General features: G+C 35.3%; 1 protein-coding gene across 1 annotated transcript in view; it reads left to right on the top strand.

Moving 5' to 3' along the window:
* SLO2 (slowpoke 2) overlaps positions 1-20396 on the top strand; it is a 226691-nt gene that overhangs the window by 191323 nt on the left and 14972 nt on the right. Inside the window, exons 17-18 of the mRNA XM_074178939.1 lie at positions 3686-3871; positions 10637-10768. Coding sequence (XP_074035040.1) covers positions 3686-3871; positions 10637-10768 — 318 coding nt within the window. The remainder of the gene's footprint in view (positions 1-3685; positions 3872-10636; positions 10769-20396) is intronic.

Genomic DNA, 20396 nt, shown 5'->3' on the forward strand with positions numbered 1-20396 from the left:
TATATAACAAGGGGAATGAAACGTTGGTGACGGAATTTGAAACAAGACAAATGGTTATGACTTTTCATCTTTAATATTCAACATCCTTCCTGGGAAGGGAGCAATGCAGAGAACAGGGATAAAGGGAGAGATAAATAAAATTTTCCATATTTATTCTTACGTTTTGAGAATTGTTGAGCCAATTGTAAAGCCAATTTTATAGCCTCATTTTTTGCGAATTATCAAAGGTAGACAGAATCAAGAATCTAAGAAACCTAATGGAATATTTATATTCATTATCTGAACCCTACATACTCCATCCAGACTGCTCTATTGAAGAGGATGTTCTGCTGATAGCAACTGGTGAAATGAGACGTTCATTCTGGAATGACACAAGTCATGACCAAAGCTCATCATTATTTGCTTTACACTCTTCCTTAAGGAGAATCAGGATCATAGATCATTGGAATAATCCTACTGAAATGCCCTATGAGCAGTGGCGGATCTAATGGTGTGACATAGGGGCATGTGCCTCCTTTCAGAGAATTGAAAGTACACTAGATATAATTTGAAATGAATTTTATTATTGGGATATAATTTGAAATGAATTTTCTTATTGGGAAAGAAAAGTCAGGCCGATATAGATCAGTAAAACCTTATATATTAATAAAGTTGAACTGTTTTTATATGAATATTATTTGAATTCATAATTTGACTTACTTCGCTTTATTACAACTTTCTCATGATTCATGGGTGTAGTAGCCAGCATAAATGCAGCAGAAAAAAAAAAGACAATTGAATAGAACCGTAGGAAGCTTATTCCAATTATTGAGTGATTTCATTATGAATGAACTGACGGCAAGGTTCACCAAAAAGGAGATGAAATATATAGAAAGAACAAGAGAAAATTATCTCTGAAAATATTACAAAACATTTTGCATATCAATAATATTATGTTCACAGTATTATTATTCTCGACCATTGATGAATTTGATTGATGAAAAGTCATTAAAATCTACTTTTTATTTCATTTTGTTTGTACATGAACAGCTTTTCACTCGATGGTAATGATGGTAAGGGTTAATTACAATATACATATTTTTTTCTTAATTTTAGTTCTAGTAAGATATTTCAAACAGAGCAACAGTTTTTGTTAATTTTTTTTTCATATGTTCGTTCCCGAATGCATACTACTGAACATCAATAGGAAATCTTCAAGGACTCAGTGCTTTATGGAGGAGTTATACACCCCATGCACTGAGTTGGATCCGCCACTGCCTGTGAGAAGTGAAAATTTGTTTCATCATTGTAATGGATTTTGTTCAATATTTTAACATGTTCGTCCTCTTGAGTTTTCGATTGAAACAACTTATTTGATTCAATTTGTTATTGACTTGAATTCAATAATAATGTACTCTTTATACAGGGTGTAACTGAATAAGTGTAAAACATATGAGGAGGTGATTCTTCATCGAAAAAAAAAATGATAGGATATTTCATATAAAGAAATTTCATTGGAGCATCCCTTGTTGAGATTCAGACCCTTAAAAGGGGTACATATAATTTGTAAAACAATTTTTTTCACAAGCACTAAAAAAGTTACAATATTGAAATTGACCTGACATTTTGTACTACCAAAAAGACACTTAGCCAGAAATTTATTTGGTTCACCCCATGGTTGTGAGGGGTGGAAAATGCAACCCCTTAAATTTATTTCCAATATTACTTTTTGTCTTATCATTCGTTAACCATTCAAAAATGTATTTCCGATAGCCTGTTCCATTCTAAACAAAAAATGTCTCTTGGAGTGTTTGCCCAAAATGAACCAATTCGCAGCAAGAAATTATTTTAGGAACAACTACAGAGATACATCGTCATAAATGCGAAAATACGAAACTAATCTATCTAGTAGGTCGATATTAGCGATAGTGACAATTGAATTGGTATGACTCTGTCAATTTGTGAATATTCGAAATTGAATTGATACTAATTGTGTGTAGTTGTTCTGTTTTTAATTTGTTACTTTAATAATTCACTTGTTATTAAAATAGCATATACAAATGAGGAAATGGCTGATATGCATTACGTTTACGGTCTGTCGCAGGGGAATGGGTTAGAAGCTTCCAGAAGATATGCTGAAATTCATCCTCAATGGCAGCATTCTTCACAAAGAATATTTGCTCGACTTCATCAACGATTACGAGAATATGGTTCATTCGACAAAAGAACGCAGGATTGCGGTCGCCATCGAGAAGTACGAACACCACAGCTTGAGGAAGCAGTACTTAATTTGAATGAAGAACAACCTACTACCAGTACTAGAAAGATTGCTTTCCAGCTAAATTTTGATCATATGACGGTATTTCGAATTTTGAAGGAACAACTCTTATACCCTTACCATCTGCAACGAGTACAGGCACTGTTACCGCGAGACTTTCCGAATCGTCTTGAATTCTACAAATGGATGCTGGAAATGATTGAAAGAAATTGTGACTTTCTGAAGACGATAGAATTCACAGACGAATGTAGTTTCTCCCGGGACAAGATTATTAACTTTCATAATTACCACATATGGGCTGATGAAAACCCTCACGCTATTGTCGAAACTAACCATCAAGAACAGTTTTCTCTCAACGTGTGGCTCGGAGTTATTGGGGATGATTTAATTGGGCCTCATTTTCTACCTTTTTGATTAAATGGTGAGGCATACGTTCAATCTTTGAGAGAAGTGCATCCAGTACTGCTGGAGGAAGTTCCTTTGGGCGTCAGAAGGGATATGTTTTTTATGCATGATGGGGCTCCTGCCCATTTTAGTCAAGTAGCACATCAGCATTTAACTGAAACATATGCAAATCAGTGGATAGGTCGAGGAGGACCACAGAACTGGCAAGCTTGATCCCTGGATCTCAATCCTCTCGATTTCTCTATTTGGAACCATTTACAGCATTTGGTTTATCGTACTCCTGTTCGCGATGTAGAGGACTTAAGAAATCGCATCATCGATGCGTGCAGGGTAATCAGAGATACTCCAGGAATATTTGAGCGAATACGTGGCCCAATGCGCCGACATCTAGACGCATGCGTAATGTCTGAACATTTGCTATAATTTCTACATGTTGTTTGTTTTTTATCAATAAATTAGTTTTTTTATTACCCTTTAATCGTTTAATGCAGGTACTAACTACAAAATAACAATAAATCCAGTTCGCATTTATGACGATGTATCTCTGTAGTTGTTCGTAAAATATTGTTTTGTTGCGTACTGGTTCAGAATGAAACAAACTATCGGAAATAAATTTTTGAATGGTAAACAAATAAGACAAAAAGTTACAGTGGAAATAAATTTTAGGGGTTGCGTTTTCCACCCCTTACAACCATGGGGTAAACAAAATGAATTACTGGCTAAGTGTCTTTTTGGTAGTACAAAACGTCAAGTTAATTTCAAAATTGTAACTTTTTCAGTGCTTGTGAAAAAAATTGTTATACAAATTTTATGTTACCCCTTTGAGGGACTGTATCTCAACAGGGGATGCTTCAATGAAGTTTCTTTATATAAAAGATCCTTTTTTTTTCGATGAGGAATAACCTACTTGAATGTTTTACACTTATTCAGTTACACCCTGTATTTTTTATCAGTTGATCAGTGAACAAAGAGCTCTGAAAACATCAATATTCTCTCTGTGAATGAATTATCATTTTTTTGCAGAAAGAAAAAGAAAGGGGATCCCACATTTCTTATATGTTCCGGTTGCCTTTTGCTGCGGGTAGCGTTTTCAGTGCCAGTATGCTTGACACTCTCTTATACCAGGCCTTCGTGAAGGACTATGTTATCACTTTTGTTCGGTTACTCCTAGGAATAGATCAAGCACCAGGTTCAGGATTTCTGACATCAGTGAGTTGCTTGTATTCATTTCAGTTATTCATAATGAGCGATTTGTGAAAAGTTTCTGTGAACATCAAAAAATATTCTGAAATAAAGAGTTACAAGCTGAATGTTTCCAAAAATTTAATTGATATGATGATCATTTCAAGACCGATTGATTTTGAAAACATGTAAACATTTATCATGACTCGGTTTGGAATCTGCTGCTTTCATTTTATTACCATTCCCTCTGTTTTTACTTTTTTTGTATAGGATGGACATTTTACTCAAATATTGATACGTAATGATGATTTCCTGAAACACAATATTGATTCATTTTCATTTTCAAAGCAAAATAATTTCTTTGATTATAGTTGGCGATATTTCTTGGTGGATATTAAAGATAATGGACTCCAATTGTGTGAAATAGTGTTTAACATATCTGAAATCTATGACAATAATAGGAAAAATTCAAGGAACATGAAAAGTATTATCGATATCAGATATTATAATTTCAGCTCAGAAATGAGAATATTGTCAGAAAATTATAAAAAATCAGCAATATGTTTGAAATCGAAATAATATGAGAATGGCGATTTGTAATAGAATCAAATCATTCGGAGTCATAATGCAAATTAATCAGTGAATGGGTTGAACAATAGAATTGGAATGTCAATAATATACAAGCAATTGTAAAAAATGAAATGATATGAAGAAAGTGGGAAAATGAAGAATTGGATAAAAAGGATACAAGTTCAAAACAAGCTACTTAACTTGAATTACTCCTTCATTCATACCAAGAAACAAATCTGATACCTTAAAATTATGTGCGTTTCTCTGTGAGATCTCATCTTGAATACGTATCTTCTGTATGGAACCCATCATATGCAAGTCACTTCCATATATTATTACAAGTTCGGAGAAAATTTCTGTGATTGGTCGCCTTCAAATCCAGAATTTCTCCTGAGAACTACATATATAACTATCCTCAACTACACTCCCTCATATATCTTGACACACTCCATGAAAGAAGGGATACTGAATACTTGAAGATATGTTTTTGAATTATTAATGGAATTGTTCATTGTCCTTCATTATTATTCAAAAACGGATCTCGATTCAGGGCGGAATATGCAGTTTCTGCGAATGTACATGTATGTTTTTCTGATTGATTCGGCCGTTACTTGATGAAGATCCATAGTCATTTCAAAAACTACACCTCAACGATTTGATCTCCACAAACTTTATTTGAAAAATATATCACAACATGTTTCGCTAAGATATTAGCTTTTTCAAGTGAAAAAAGGTAACTGTCATCGGGAACAATACAATGGTTGAAGAAAATTTACGGGAACTGTCGAGTTATAAGGGGAAAACTAAAAATTATGTTTTTAGTTTTTTCGAATGGAATTGTTATTTCGGAGAATATCAAACAATGGAAAGAGAAAATTTATTTGTATTTGAAGTATACTATGGACAATGTATGACAATATATGACAATAAATATTCAATAAAGCGATTCGTGTTAACATGTCCACCATCAATTTTTTTCTAAATACGGACCTGTCTTTTTTATCACCTACAGATATTAATAAAGCAATAAATTATCAATCCAAGAGTATATCACATTCGATATTTTTATAGCGTTTCATTTGAAATAACTACCATCATCAGTAACAACAATTTTTAAACTACGGTCCTGACGTTACTTCTTCCGTAAATTGTTTAAATATAATTCAGACAAGTCAACAAATTTGACAGGTAGGTACCCTAACACAATGAAAATTCGTTCTTTTTCGTTTTGGGAATTTTTCTATTGCCGTAATCCTTTTTTCAATTATAATTCGTAATATTTTTATAATTCTCAATCCTGGAAGTAACGAAAATATTAGTTTTTGATAAAAATTCGATTGTTGGATGATTTGATATGATCAAATAGCATCTCGATTCATTTACCATCTCAAACGCGTAGGCTTTACTTGTTGATATCTGTTGAGAACTGTCAGACGTTCATGAACATATTAAAGATGTATTCAAATGATGAAAGAACTGATATAATATTTAGTTATTCAAAATCAAATAGAAATCCTCTTTTGACAACGAATATGTATGCTGAGCTATACCTGAATCATCGTATTCCGAACATCCACATGTATAGACGAATAGAAAAAAATTTGAAGGACTATGGTGCATTTGACAGAAAGAAAACAAGAAAATGTGTGGTTACTGGAAGTGTGAGGAATCAAATAAATGTTATGAGTAAGCAAATATTACCACACAAGAACAATATTGTTCTTCACGAGAAATTGCCCACGAAATGGGCATTTCTGTAAAATACTCCAAAACTATTTTGAAACAGAATAAATATAATGATAATAATAATAATAATAATAAATGAATTTATTGACAGCTGAAATAACATGATACAATATGGAGAAAAACAAAATACAAATTTGTCAATAGGATACAAGGTTGAACAGAGTTCATTCTTCCTTTTGCACCTTACAAAAAAAATGAAAAAGATGAAAAGCAGAAAAAAAAATAACAAAGGATCTAAAATAAAATTGGAATTGTGATAGCGGGTACAACATTCAATTCATGAGGCGGATATCGATACAAACATAAGGATACCACAAATATTTTAGCTATGGTCTACAAGAGCCAATGTGTCATAGAATATATTCGGGTATTATTGATTTTTCAGAAGGTGTTTTTTCAGGCAGTACCTGAAACTGGACACAGATTTCGACCGAAAGGAAGGTGGTAGGTTGTTATAGAATTCAGCTATCGTATATGTAAATGACCTTTTGAATAGTTCTATGGAGTGTCTAACAACATGGATCATTTTACGCCTGATGTTCACATTATGAACATCAGTTCGATAAGTTATTTTGTTATAGAGGTAGGGAGGTGTTCTATTGACAATAACTTTAAGAAATAATGTCGAAGAATGGAGAATGAATATATGAAGAATATGAAGAATGAATATAAATGCTATAAGATACCCAAAGTTCAACACTTCGATGAAAGGGATTACGGAAAAGAGTACGATTTGCGTAGTTGTTAAGACGTAGAAAAGTTGGAGATATTTTTTAAAAAATAATATGGACGGACGAATCAAAATTGACCAAAAATGGCCAAAATATTCATTTGTATCATTCCTTCATTATAGGTGGAATAATACAAGTGGATATTCACAAAGGGAAACCAATTTCCAAGATAGGTTCGGAATAAATGTTTGGTTGGGAATTGTGGGAACGAACATCCTTGTCCCTTTCTTTCATCATAATCATTTGAATAGTGAAATGTATCTTCATTTTCTATTCAATGAATTCGATGGCTACTCAGATGAATTGCCATTGAATATCTGCCATGAAATACAATTTTTTCAACAGGACGGCGCATAATGCAGCAAAACTTAGGGGACTTTCAGATGCAATATTCCCAAGAATGGATTGAAAACAATAGACCAATTAACTGGCCAGCTCAATCCCCAGATCTTACTCCTTTGGATTTTTTTGTTTTCGAATACATAAAGGATAAAGTTTTCTCGACACCAAGTACAGATATCGACCATCTCAAACAAAAAATAGGAGATGCATGTTATAGTATTACACCTATTATGCTAGAAAATTGCCACAAAAATTGTCTGGACCGACAACTTATGTGCATTAAACAAAGAGGTCGTGAATTCGAAAATTTGATGTAGATTGCCATGTAGCCTTGATTTTCCGTATTGGTTTCATTTTTCCCAAAAGTTTATGATGGAATAAATCGTTTTTCTATTTGATTGTTGTCACCGAAGATGGTGGTTATTTCAAATGAAACGTTATTAAAATATCAAATGTGGTATACCTTTGGATTGTGAATTTATCGCTTTATCAATATCTGTAATAAAAAAGACCGGTCCGTATTAAAAAAAAGTTGTTGGTGGCCATGTTGATACGAAACCTTTTATCGAATATTTATTATTACATCGTCATGGTACATTTTGAAAAAAATAACATATTTTTTCCCATTCTTTGACATTTTACGAAATAACAATTCCATTCAAAAAAAACGAAAAGCAGAATTTTTGGTTTTCCCCGTATAACTCGATAGGGGCGAGAGTCCCTATGAATTTTTTTCGACCATTGTATTGTTTCCGATGACAGTAGGTACAATACTCAGCAACAAAATAAAACGTTTTTCATATAGGTAAAAATGATTAGTTACAAAAAATCTTTGACAGTGAAAGTTCATTTCTCCAATTAATATTCTCGATTTGTTTTCAAATTTCTCTAAGGATTTTATATTTTTCCTTCGTGGTGAGCGTTCATGAATAACATTACATTGATTTGATAATGCTCGGTTGAATTTGTCCATTTGGATGATTCATGAATACAAAATTGGCGTGAAGTTATCCACAGATTTCTGGCCACACATGCTGACGTAGAGGAAAATAAAAATCTGTGGTTGGGATATTAAATTATTAGCACCCGCACTAATATCTGAGGCTGGAAATACCTATCACTATAGGTTGAATGAGGAATCATTAGGACTATTTGGTGTATAACTTCTTTATAGAATCTTGAGTAGATTGACGCGTTGATAACCGTTTTCTCATTAACAATACAGATTTAGGGAAGGATAATATTGGAAATATCAGACTTACTTTCCAATACCCCATGTAAAAATGATACCCGATGATGTGCGTTCATTAAAATCATACAACTTCCATAGTTTATTGGGTAGATCAACATATTGAAAACCGTTTTCTCGTCACCCATACAGATTTCGAGAATGAAATTGTTGGAATGATCAAACTAACTTTTCAAACCCATTGTAGAAATGGAACCAGATGACGTGCGTGCATAAAAATCGAACAAGTCTCATGGAATCTCTGGTAGATTAATGTAATGATAATAGTTATCTTGTCACCCTTACAGATTTTCAGGAAAAAATGTTGCAACAATCGGACTAACATTTTTAAACCCCTTGTAGAATTGGAATCAGATGATGTGCGTGCATCAAAATCGACAAAGTCTTGTGGTATCTCGGGTAGATTAACATAACAATACTAATTTTCTTGTCACACATACAGATTTCCAGGAAACAATATTGTAACAATCAGACTCACTTTTTAAAACACCCTGTAGAATTGGAACCGGGAGATGTGCGTTCATGAAAATCACACAACTCTTACAGAAACTTGGGTAGATCAAAATAGTGAAAACTGTTTTCTTGTCACCCATACAGATTTCCATAAAAAATTGTTGCAACAATCAGACTAACAGATGATGTGCGTGCATGAAAATCGACAAAGTCTTATGGAATCTCGGGTAGATCAACATAACGATACTAATTTTCTTGTCACCCATACAGATTTCCAGGAAACAATATTGTAACAATCAGACTCACTTTTTAAAACACCCTGTAGAATTGGAACCAGGAGATGTGCGTTCATGAAAATCACACAACTCTTACAGCATCTTGGGTAGATCAACATAGTGAAAACTGTTTTCTTGTCACCCATACAGATTTCCATAAAAAATTGTTGCAACAATCAGACTAACTTTTTTAAACCCCTTGTAGAACTGGAACCAGATAATGTGCGTGCATGAAAATCGAAAAAGTCTTATAGAATCTCGGGTAGATTGACGTAGTGATAATAGTTATTTTGTCACCCATACAGATTGAGTATTGGAAAGGAAGTCTGATATTTCCAATATTATTCTTTCCTGAATCTGTATTGTTGATGGGAAAACGGTTATCAACGCGTCAATCTACTCAAGATTTTATAAAAAGTTATACACCAAATAGTCTGAATAATTTCACGTTCAACCTATACTTAATAGGTATTTCCAGCCACAGATATCAGTACGGGTGCTTATAATTTCATATCCCAACCACAAATTTTTATTTTCCCCTACGTCAGCATGTGTGGCCAGAAATCTGTGGAAAACTTACTTCACGCCAATGAATACAAATTACCACCAAGTTTTGCAATCTTTTTAAAAATTTCGAACTATTTCGGGTGGGGAGCCTTGAATGGGGATCATGTAGTCAAATCTAGAATAAATAAGTGGAAAATTATTCATATTGGAAGGGTTATATTTTTAGGAGTGATTAATTTTTGGTAAAGTAAGTTTTTGGCTTCCAATCTGAAAAATGTTTATTATTCAAACAAATTATTGGAACATATATAATTTTGTATAAAATACCTGATGAGGGTACAATTTTGGCTTCTATCTTTTGTGTACGTATATTTCAATTTGAATTTTAACCAATATGATATAATAAATAATTGGGTAGTTGGAAGGTTGATATCATTGATTTTCTCAGTGGAAATATACAAAATTTGGGGTTGTTTTGTGTGACTGAAGCTACATTGATGATATATTTAGATCATTGTGAACATATTATTCAACAACATCAATCGAAAGTCTGAAACTCTAACTCAATATGATTTGTCGTAATGATATTCAGTGTCTTCATTTTTCCACTCTCATTTCAATCTTAGTATATCAAACACTCCATTCATTTATTTTTTCTCATTTTCAAATTTGTCAGCACATTTTGGGGCAATGAAAGTCAGAACTCCTTTAACTCAGCAAAAAAAGTTTTTCATTTCCCTTCACTGAATTCATGTGTATGTTCATTCATCTCTGAAACAACATTGTTGTTTTCTGAGATTAGGTTGATTTTCCGATTTTCTTATAATCATATTTTCGCATGTTAATATAACTTGATTCGATCAGCTTGAGATTCGGAATTTCCAAGCGATTTTTACATGAAACATTCCATTATTTTCAGATGAAAATCACAAAAGACGACATGTGGATTCGAACATACGGCAGATTATACCAGAAGCTATGTTCAACAACTTGTGAAATTCCAATAGGTATCTACCGGACTCAAGATACTTCAATATCGGACTCCTCTCATGTGAGTATGAGCGCAGGGTCATCACCTTGGTCATCGTGTGTGCGTGTGCCATCGGTGAGTAGTCATACACAACTGACATAATATGTATTATATCCTAAACTGTTTATTTTGAGAAAGCACAGAGATGTTCACACACAGGGGCAGATGGAGTCACTCTTATTTCAATAAATCCCGCTAACAAAATCATAAACAATGTTCATAAGTTGGAAAATTACCACATTTTTTCCAGGAGTAGACCTTCATCTAGGTATCAAACATCATACTGTAAGTAAAAATTACAAATTATTTTATCGTAGCTACCGCAGTAGGTCAGTAAAATCATTAATAACCAAATCAAATCGGATCAAAAATACTTTATTATACATTACTCTTTAACAAAGAGTACTGTACAGAGTATTCACAATATTCATATCTCTTCCACACACGGGATTGGTACGATGAGGGGGAAGAGATAGGTAAAGGAAAAGGGGAATCAGCAGGTTGGGACTTGAGCCCCAGGATGTCCGCAAGGTAAAGCGTCGTTTCATAGATCCACGAAAGGCCGATGGGAGGCGCCTCCGCTGGTGTAAACATGTGGCTCTCTGCCCAACAGAGCCTCATTTCAGCATACTGAAACTTCCCGCTTCCTGGTGAGGCTTACGCGAGAATTCTCGTGGTGTTGGGGTTTGGGTACCTCATATCTGAATATAGTGGATGAGTGTTGCAAGTTTATCACTAGCCCTATGGAAAAAGTTCATGAAAAAACCAGGTCATAATAATTCTGGTATCACGAGAAAACGTGAATTATTTCAGCCAGCTCTTTCATGAACTAAGCGCGATCACATTCGCGCCGTTCATGGAATATATCAAGCATTTCATAAATCAGCCCGTGTTTTCGGGGTTGATTGTAATAACTCCTGAGCGCCGTGACCTCCTTTCTCAGCGGGCTTTACGGTAGAAAGGACTTGAAGAATTTATAAAACAGCCCCCCGATCTGTTCAGTGACCATCTCAACTTCTGCCAGATCTAAAAGATCATTCAATGAAATGTATCTCTCACTGTTCGTGCAAATATGAAGCATCGTATTCTGTATCGTCTCGAGTCTCCGCAAATGCGTCTTCTTGAGGCTACAGAATATGGGACAGGTGTACAACATAGCTGGTCTGATTACACAACACAACAAAAAAATATTTTTTGAATGTTTCCTACACTAAATTAGTCAATTTCTACTAATTTTGGGGTGATAAAAATGAAAATAACAATGAAAAATTTTTATTAGCTCTGGTTTTTGAGAGTAGTTATACTATACGTGAAAAGTGAAAGTACATAAAACAATATTGTTATGTTTCTTTTAGAATATTTTAAGTACAAAATTAATAAAAAAAAACATTATTCTTAGTGTTTTGACAAATAAAAGAAGTTTGTACCACCAAATTTCAATTAAGTCCATCCGATTCATTGTAAGATCGCTGTCGTTTAGCTTGTCTTTTATAAAACACTTCTGGAGCATCCCTACACACAGACCAGCAAGCATTGCTTCATTCCAACGGCCCTGATATCTCTGTTCCATTAAGGCAATGTCTTGATGGAATCTTTCTCCATGTTCGTCACTCACAGCTCCACAGTTTTGTGGGAAGAAATTAAGATGAGAGTGAAGAAAATGAATTTTTAAGGACATGTTGCATCCAAGTTGGTGGTAAGCTTGAAGAAGCTCTTTAACCAATGCTGTGAAGTTATCATCTCTTTTCTTACCTAAAAACCCATGTACAACCCCCTTAAAGGCTTCCCAGGCTCTTTTTTCATTTCCTGTTAAAATCATGTCAAAAGCAGGATCATTTACGATTTCACGGATTTGAGGCCCAATAAAGATGCCTTCCTTGACTTTAGCATCACTCAACCTGGGAAACTTTGCTCTCAAGTACTTAAAAGCTTGTCCTTCCTGGTCCATGACCTTCACAAAGTTTTTCATTAGTCCCAACTTAATATGTAATGGGGGAAGGAGAACATCCTTAGGATCTACAAGAGGCTCGTAAACTACATTTTTCTCATTAGGGTTTAGGTCTCGTGTAGGCCAGTTCATTTTTTTATAGTGAGATTTTCTATCCCGACTGTCCCACAGACACAAAAAACAACAGTACTTGGTGAACCCTAATTGCATTCTTAGGAGTATAGCAATGACTTTCAGATCACCACAGATGTGCCACTTGTGTTGTTCATATTTGATTGATTGGAGAAGTGTTTTCATATTTATATACGTTTCCTTCATGTGAACTGCATGACCTATAGGAATAGAGGGTAGCTGATTTCCATTATGCAGAAGTACAACTTTTAAGCTTAGTTGTGAAGAGTCTATAAACAGTCTCCATTCAGATGGAGTGTGATCCAAATTCAAGCAGTCCATCAAACCATTAACATCAGAACAAACTACGAGGTTTTCTTTTTTCTCAAAAAAAGGAAGCAAATCTTTTTGACGCTGTCTGTTCTGAGATATTTTCACATCATGTTTTAGAAGACTCCACTATTGTAGTCTTGACCCTAACAGCTCAGCCTTTTCCTTAGACAAGCGAAGATCTCTTATAAGGTCACTCAACTCTGCTTGACTAATTCTGTGCGGATCACTAGACCTATCGCTTACCTCAAAATCAGGGTCATAGGATGTAGAAGGATGGGTTGCTCCTTCTAAACAGTCTTCATCACCTTCCTCTAAAATTTCATAGTTTTGGGGTGGAGAAGGGACTATCAAATTGTCTGAGTGTGGTACAGGCCGAAGAGCAGATGGGAGATTAGGGTATTTAACCGTTCCTCTTTTCTTCATAGATAAGCCTTGCTTAATGGGAGGAGTTAAGCAGAAATAACAGTCGTCTGTATGATTGGTAGGCTCACGCCAAACCATAGGTACTGCAAAAGTCATTGCCCAGTTTTTATTTTTCATCCACTCTCGCAATATGACGGAACAAGAATTACAACATATATGAGGAGCCCATGATTTATCTTGGTCCCCAACTTTCACACCAAAATAATGTTCATAGGCTGTCTTAACGATAGGTGTCATTTTACGTTTCTGAGCCTTAAATGTTATTTCACCACATATATAGCAAAAGCTATCGACAGAATTCACACACTTTCGAGGCATTTCAGATCAGCACTTAAATTAATTTAAAAATCAACTTCACACGATAATTTCAATAGCAACCACGTGCGTACAATTGACAAACTCACATAGGTTATGTTTACTACTTAAGAACAGCTGATGAGAGGGGTGTTATGTAAACAAACATGTGTACCAACTGTTGGTGATGAAATATTTCATTTGTTGAAAACTCAATATACATATATATAATATAATGATACTATATCTTGAAAACAAGAGCTAATATATTATTTTTATGGTCACTTTCGGTTTTAACACGTGGAAATACATTAAAATCATCTAATTTCAACCCCGAAACAAAAACTTTGTTGTGTTGTGTTATTTGTTTGTGAATTCGCAGATTGTTGTCAACACGAAGCTTAGAGTTCCTTGCAATGAGCGGGTACGCTCTTTTACCGCGGCACAGCTCGTTGGATCACCAAGCTCAGATGTTCCTGAAAATTCAGGCGTCTATCCAGGACAACTCCCAGATATCGCGCGCTCCTCTGCTCGTCAACTTCCCGAAGATTTTTACGGTAGTAAATTTTTTCGAGAAGTTGACGAGTTCCGTTTTTTTAGGGTTAGCATCGATTTTATTGCGCTCGAAGTACGGCACGACCAACCTGTCGAGGTGGATCTGAAGCTGTCGTTGCTTCGCCACCTCGCTTGCGAACGAATGCGCGTAAATCGCGGTGTCATCCGCGTATATACCGACATTCGTTTTCGAGAACATAGGAAAGTTGTGCGTGTATAGAAAGAACAAATGCGACAGGTTGGTCGTGGTGGTACACTCGACCACCCTATAGATTTCTATGGGTTCTATGGGTTGAAATAAGCCTGCAAAAACGGTAACTAATCTTTTATCAAGTTTTTTACAAACTGTAGGTTTTCGGCTAAAATGAATGATCTGAAAGTGTCGAGTTTGTACATTCTATGCAGTTCTTGCTCAGCAATTAAACTGGAAATATTGTGCTTTAACATGGAACGCCATCACTCACCATTGGCTGAGATGAATAGAGCTGTAGGGCTTCTTCAAGGTGGCATGCGACAAAATGATGTAGCTCTTCGTTTGGGGGTCTCCCAAAGTGTAATCAGTCGATTGTGGCGGCGTTTCCGTGAAACTGGCAGTCCAGCCGAACAACATCCAGGGCGAGGACGCGCTACAACTGCAGTTCAAGACCGATTGATTGGGCCACAGTTTTGTTTACAGACGAATCCAGATTTGGATTTCTCGTCGAAAAAGACTGTGGAGACGACCTGGAAATAATGAACGTTTGAGACACGTCCAGGAAGTCCACACATACAGAGGTGATACAGTAATGCTATGGGGCGGAATCATGATCGGCGGCAGAACCGATCTCGTTTTTCCAAATCGCTTCCTCACAGCTCGACAGTACCTCGACACCATTCTTCTACCTATCGTCCGTCTCTTTGCTGGTGCTGTTGGTGAAAACTTCCACCTAATGCAGGATAATGCTCGTCCACATGTCGCGCGTCTAGTGACTGACTGGCTCACCAACGAAGGAGTTGATGTATTGTCATGGCCAGTACAACCACCGGACCTGAATCCCATCGAGCATGTGTGGAACATGCTTCAACGAAGAATTACTCTGCATATGGGGAACATTCACACAACGTTTCAATTGAGAGAGCTTTTAATCGCTGAATGGGCAAATGTACCTCAACAAGACATTGACAATCTCATTTTGTCGATGCATGATAGATGTAAGGCCGTAATAAACCAGCGTGGAGGCCATACATTGTACTGATTCCAATTTTTTTTGTATTATGATTTTTTTTCGGGGTGTCAAAGAATGGCCATATTTTTTTTTAGTTTTGCGTATATGCGCACTCAGTATTTTTGACCATTTAATACATTTTGTTGTAAGTTACATTCGTTTAATAATCACCCGTCAACTTTTTTTTCCCTAAAGCGATCTGAAAAAAATTATTACCATTTTTAAAAATATCCCTAGACTTTTCCGATGTATATATATATATATATATATATATATATATATATATATATATATATATATATATATATATATATATACAAATACTTCATAAATGTTGCCTCAAAATCGAAAAATATTGAGCTGTCAGCTGTCTTTAGTGAACAACATTTTGAAAAACAGTCTATTTCTGTTTTCAAAACCCAAAGTTCAATTGGAAACTTCCGACTCAGTTGTGAATAGCTATTTTTTGAGATGACAGCACAGCAGATCAACTATTGATTCAGCTCAGTTCATTTTTCAGACTATGAAGAGGTATATATCCAAAAAACAATTCGAAATATTGGGTATTCCACATAAAATTGGTTTCAAAGAATAAATATAGTTTTTTTCAGAAGTATCATGATTTTTTGCTGATCTGCCCCTGTGTTACGAATGTTTCTCTATTGAAAATAAATCAATCTATTTTCCTGTAAGATATATTCCTTTTTTTATTCTCTTCTACTCATACACACTGTTGTCTCGATTTCAATTAAGTAAACCCGTGAACACATGTAAATGGACACCGACGCACACGCACCCTGATCTTTAGATTGATGTAGTTGCATGTACTAGACATAAGTGCACGTTTTCAATAATTGACTCCCGTCTCATTTATCAGATTATTCAAAGTATGATGTAGCCATCTTTTTTCGGGGTATACTAAAATTTACTGAAAATTATACCTACCATATGACATTAGTTATATGGTCTTCGGGAATATTCGAATAACAGGAAATCGAATTGCTACCCGAATTTAACACATTCAGATCAGAAAGTCAGTTCATTTGGTTCATTCGGGATACTGCCAATCTCTCTGCCATATGATTTTAATCAGTCTATTCAGCAGATAGTCATGTTATACGCTCATTAACAGATGAAAATCCAGTGAATGTTAATGAAATTTCAATCGGTATGATTGATGTATAAGCAGGTATCCAAGGACTCAATATTATCTTCAGTATTGAAAAGTTGCATATACACACTGTCATAAACTATCCCTGACTGTTCAAGATGACTGTTCAAGAAGTGGACTTTCAGGCTCATTTCCTAAGAGTTTCGTAACAACTTGCTTGAATGATACCCATGCTTCTTTCTCATGTATGGTCATTGTGGTTTCAAAGTTTACGTCGAACATCATTGTTCGAATGTCGGGTCCTACAAAGACGCCTTCTTTAAGTTTAGCCTCTGAAAGGTTTGGGAATTTCTGACAGAGATACTTGAAACAAGGTCCATCATTAGGGAATGCCTTTACGAAATGTTTCATGAGGCCTAACTTAATATGAAGAGGTGGTAAAAGAATGTTTGTAGGATCTACAAGGTTTTTGCGGAGAATGTTCTTTTCGCCTGGTTTTAAATACTCCGTCACAGGCCAGTTCTTTTGGAACTAATGTTGATCTCTTGTTCTATCGCCTTGCTAGCCTTTTCATATGCAATTATTACTGCCATCTCGAGGTGATCGGAATACACTAGCTAGAACCAGAACTTTCTCGAACCAACGCGGTAATTCCAAATATTCAAATACACCTAATGCCACCGCGGGTAGCTGAAAAAAATAGTACATAGTACCACTACTCGCCACTAGATGTCGTTAAGTGTCACAATTCACAGCAATAATTGAAAAGCAAAAAAAGCGTGAGTTTGCTTAGGTCACGCACTTATCCTAGTCTAGAAATATAGTTAAGGGCAGAACTTGGAGGTAACTTTCCAAGTTCACAGAGTAGGCTGTCAACCGGACTTGTAATAAATGCTCCAGAGATGATTCTGAGTGCGTTGTTCTGTATTGTGTCCAGAGCTTTGAGGGTGCTCGCGGAAGCAGACGAGTAGCATATGCAGCCATAGTCTAATTTTGACCTTATTAAAGTTGTATATAAAGTCAGTAATGTCCTACCAACTGCGCCCCACTGTTTATTCGTTAAGCATTTCAACAGGTTTAGCCTTTTTCGACACACTATGACAAGATATTTAATATAGGTTTTCCATGACAGTGACTGGTCAAATATCAATCCCAAATATTTTATTTCATTTGTGTATCCTAGTGTTTCATTCTTGTAAGTTAAGGTTGGTGGTGGTCTTTTCGTGAAGATAATACATTTAGTTTTATTGGAAGAAAATTGAAAACCGCCATTTCTTTACCAGTCTTCTAACATATTTAATTCCCCTTGCAGAATATCCCCAGGATACTAAAGTTTTGATAATTTTATGATGCCATGTTATGTTGAATGCCTTACATAGGTCAAAGTATACAGCGATATATTTCTGATTATTTTTGAATGCTTCATTGATATTACTTCAGATCAACCAGGTTGTCTGTTGTGGATTTCAGTGGACGGGAGCCAGTTTGTTCACTTATGAGCTGTTTGTTTTCCTCAAGAGTCCAGATAAGTCGTTTATTAATGATTTTCTCAAGCAATTTACATAGGTGACAGGGTCGATAAGAATCCACTTTATCAGAAAATTCTTTTACTTTCAATATGGGAACTATGTTTTCCAATTTCCAGAGTTCAGGGAATTTGTGTTGTGTCAAGATTTTATTGAAGAAGATGAGAATAAAATCCAGAGCTTCTTCCAGTTGGTGTTTGAGGAAACTAGAGGGGATATCATCAGGCCCTGAAGATGTGTCCTTCAGTGATCCGAGAGACTCTAAGAGTTCTGCCATGGATATGGGAGCGTTTATAGGATCTTCGTTGAGAACTATTGGGATACATTCGTTCTCTTCTATTTCTTTGTAGTCTGAAAAAATCGGATCGTAGTTAGTATTGGAAGACATATCTCTAAAGTGATCAGCTAATTTTCTAGCGATATCAATTTTGTCTTCGAAAGTTTTCCCTTCTACTCCCAGTGCATTGATCTGAGAATAGGTAGTAATGCCAGATATATTCCTTACTATTTTCCAAACTTGATTCTTTGGTGTTTTGATGTTGAACGTTTCAACATAGTTCTGCCAAGAATCTTTTTTTGCTTTGGTAGTTACTCGTTTTGCAATTGCTCTTTTCGATTTTAAGTTCATCAGATTTTCTGTTGTGTTATGGTTTTTGTGAGCATTGGGGGCTTTTTTGCTTTGCTTTATAGCAGTATCACAGTCAAGATTTCACCAAGGTACTATTTTGTCCCTCTGGATGTATTTTATTTTACTTATCGCCTTAGTAGCCGATTCAATCAAGATACTATTGAATTGGCGGAGAATGTTATCGATAGAGCCTTCAGAAGTAATGTTCTGCATGTTTATTTTGATACACCCTTGATACAGGTCCCAGTTGGCGGTCTCTAACTTCCACTTTGGTTCGTGTATATAAGGATTGCCACTGTGACGATTTTTTGTTATAAATATTGGGTGGTGATCACTTCCGTGTAGGTCGTCATGAACATTCCAAGTGAGATCAATGAGGCTTACAAATGGAGAGATCTATGGCTGTTGAGGTTCCCGAGGACTAAGATAAAAAACAGAGGTTGCATCTTTTGGTGCAACCAACTGATCTTCAGCCTTTCCCGTTTATTTATTGTATCATTATGGGAATAAAGACCTATTATTATTATTATTATTATTATTATCACATATCTGTATAAGTATTATAGCCATCATTCATAAGTGAGAGATTCGCTTTATTGGTTGCATTGAAAATGTTTCTTCCCATATTGGTTGTTTTTTGAGAACCCCATATTATGTTGTGACCGTTGAAATCACCCAGAATTATTTAAGGTGACGGGACTTGATGAAATAAATCATACAGTTTATTCTCGTCAATGTCATATTTAGGGGGAATGTAAATGTTATAAAGATTAACCTATTTTGAACAACCTAGTTCTATTGCTACTGCTTCAAAGTCAGTTATCAGTGGAATTTGTTTTGATCTCAGATGGCTCTTCATATAGATGGCAACTCCTCCCTATGTATGAGTTTTATCTGTTCCATTTCTGTAAAAAATATCGTAAGTTTTCAGATTTTCATGTTGTAGGTTCTTGAAGTTTGTTTCTTGGAGGCATAAAATATATGGAGAGTATTGGCTAATTAGTATCTGTAGGAAAGACAGTCGAGCACGGAAACCGTTCAAGTTCCACTGAATAATTTTATCATACATTTTACTCTCTGGTGATGTAAAATGTTGAAAACTATTTTGGTTTTCAACTTGGTAAACTTGGATTTTTGCTTTTTATCTATTAATTTAGGATGGAGGGCTTCCAACATAGAAACTAGTACTAAGGGTTCGTTAACATAATCCTTAGCAATGCAAAGGAGATCTTTAGATCCGTGAGAGTTTTCAATAAAATTCTGTAGTTGTTGGATGTTGAGTGGAAATTTTGAAGGGTTGTTGTCAATAAACTCTTTAACATCGTCGGGCAGGTTATACTCTGATTCTTTTCAGTCTTATGTTTTTTGGATTTCTTGTCATTTGGGGTTGAAAAAATTTTGGGATGATCGGATGGTGGTGTCAATATATCCGTAACGCTTCTTTTGTTTGATGTGTGGAGATCTATCTGGGTGTGATCTGTAGAATCATCAAAAGTGAGTTGTGGTTGCTTGTTA

The sequence above is a fragment of the Leptinotarsa decemlineata genome, unplaced genomic scaffold (assembly GCF_025532065.1).
Source record: "Leptinotarsa decemlineata unplaced genomic scaffold, Ldec_3_MD MMD2_tig00004307_RagTag_RagTag, whole genome shotgun sequence".
Lineage (NCBI taxonomy): Eukaryota > Metazoa > Arthropoda > Insecta > Coleoptera > Chrysomelidae > Leptinotarsa > Leptinotarsa decemlineata.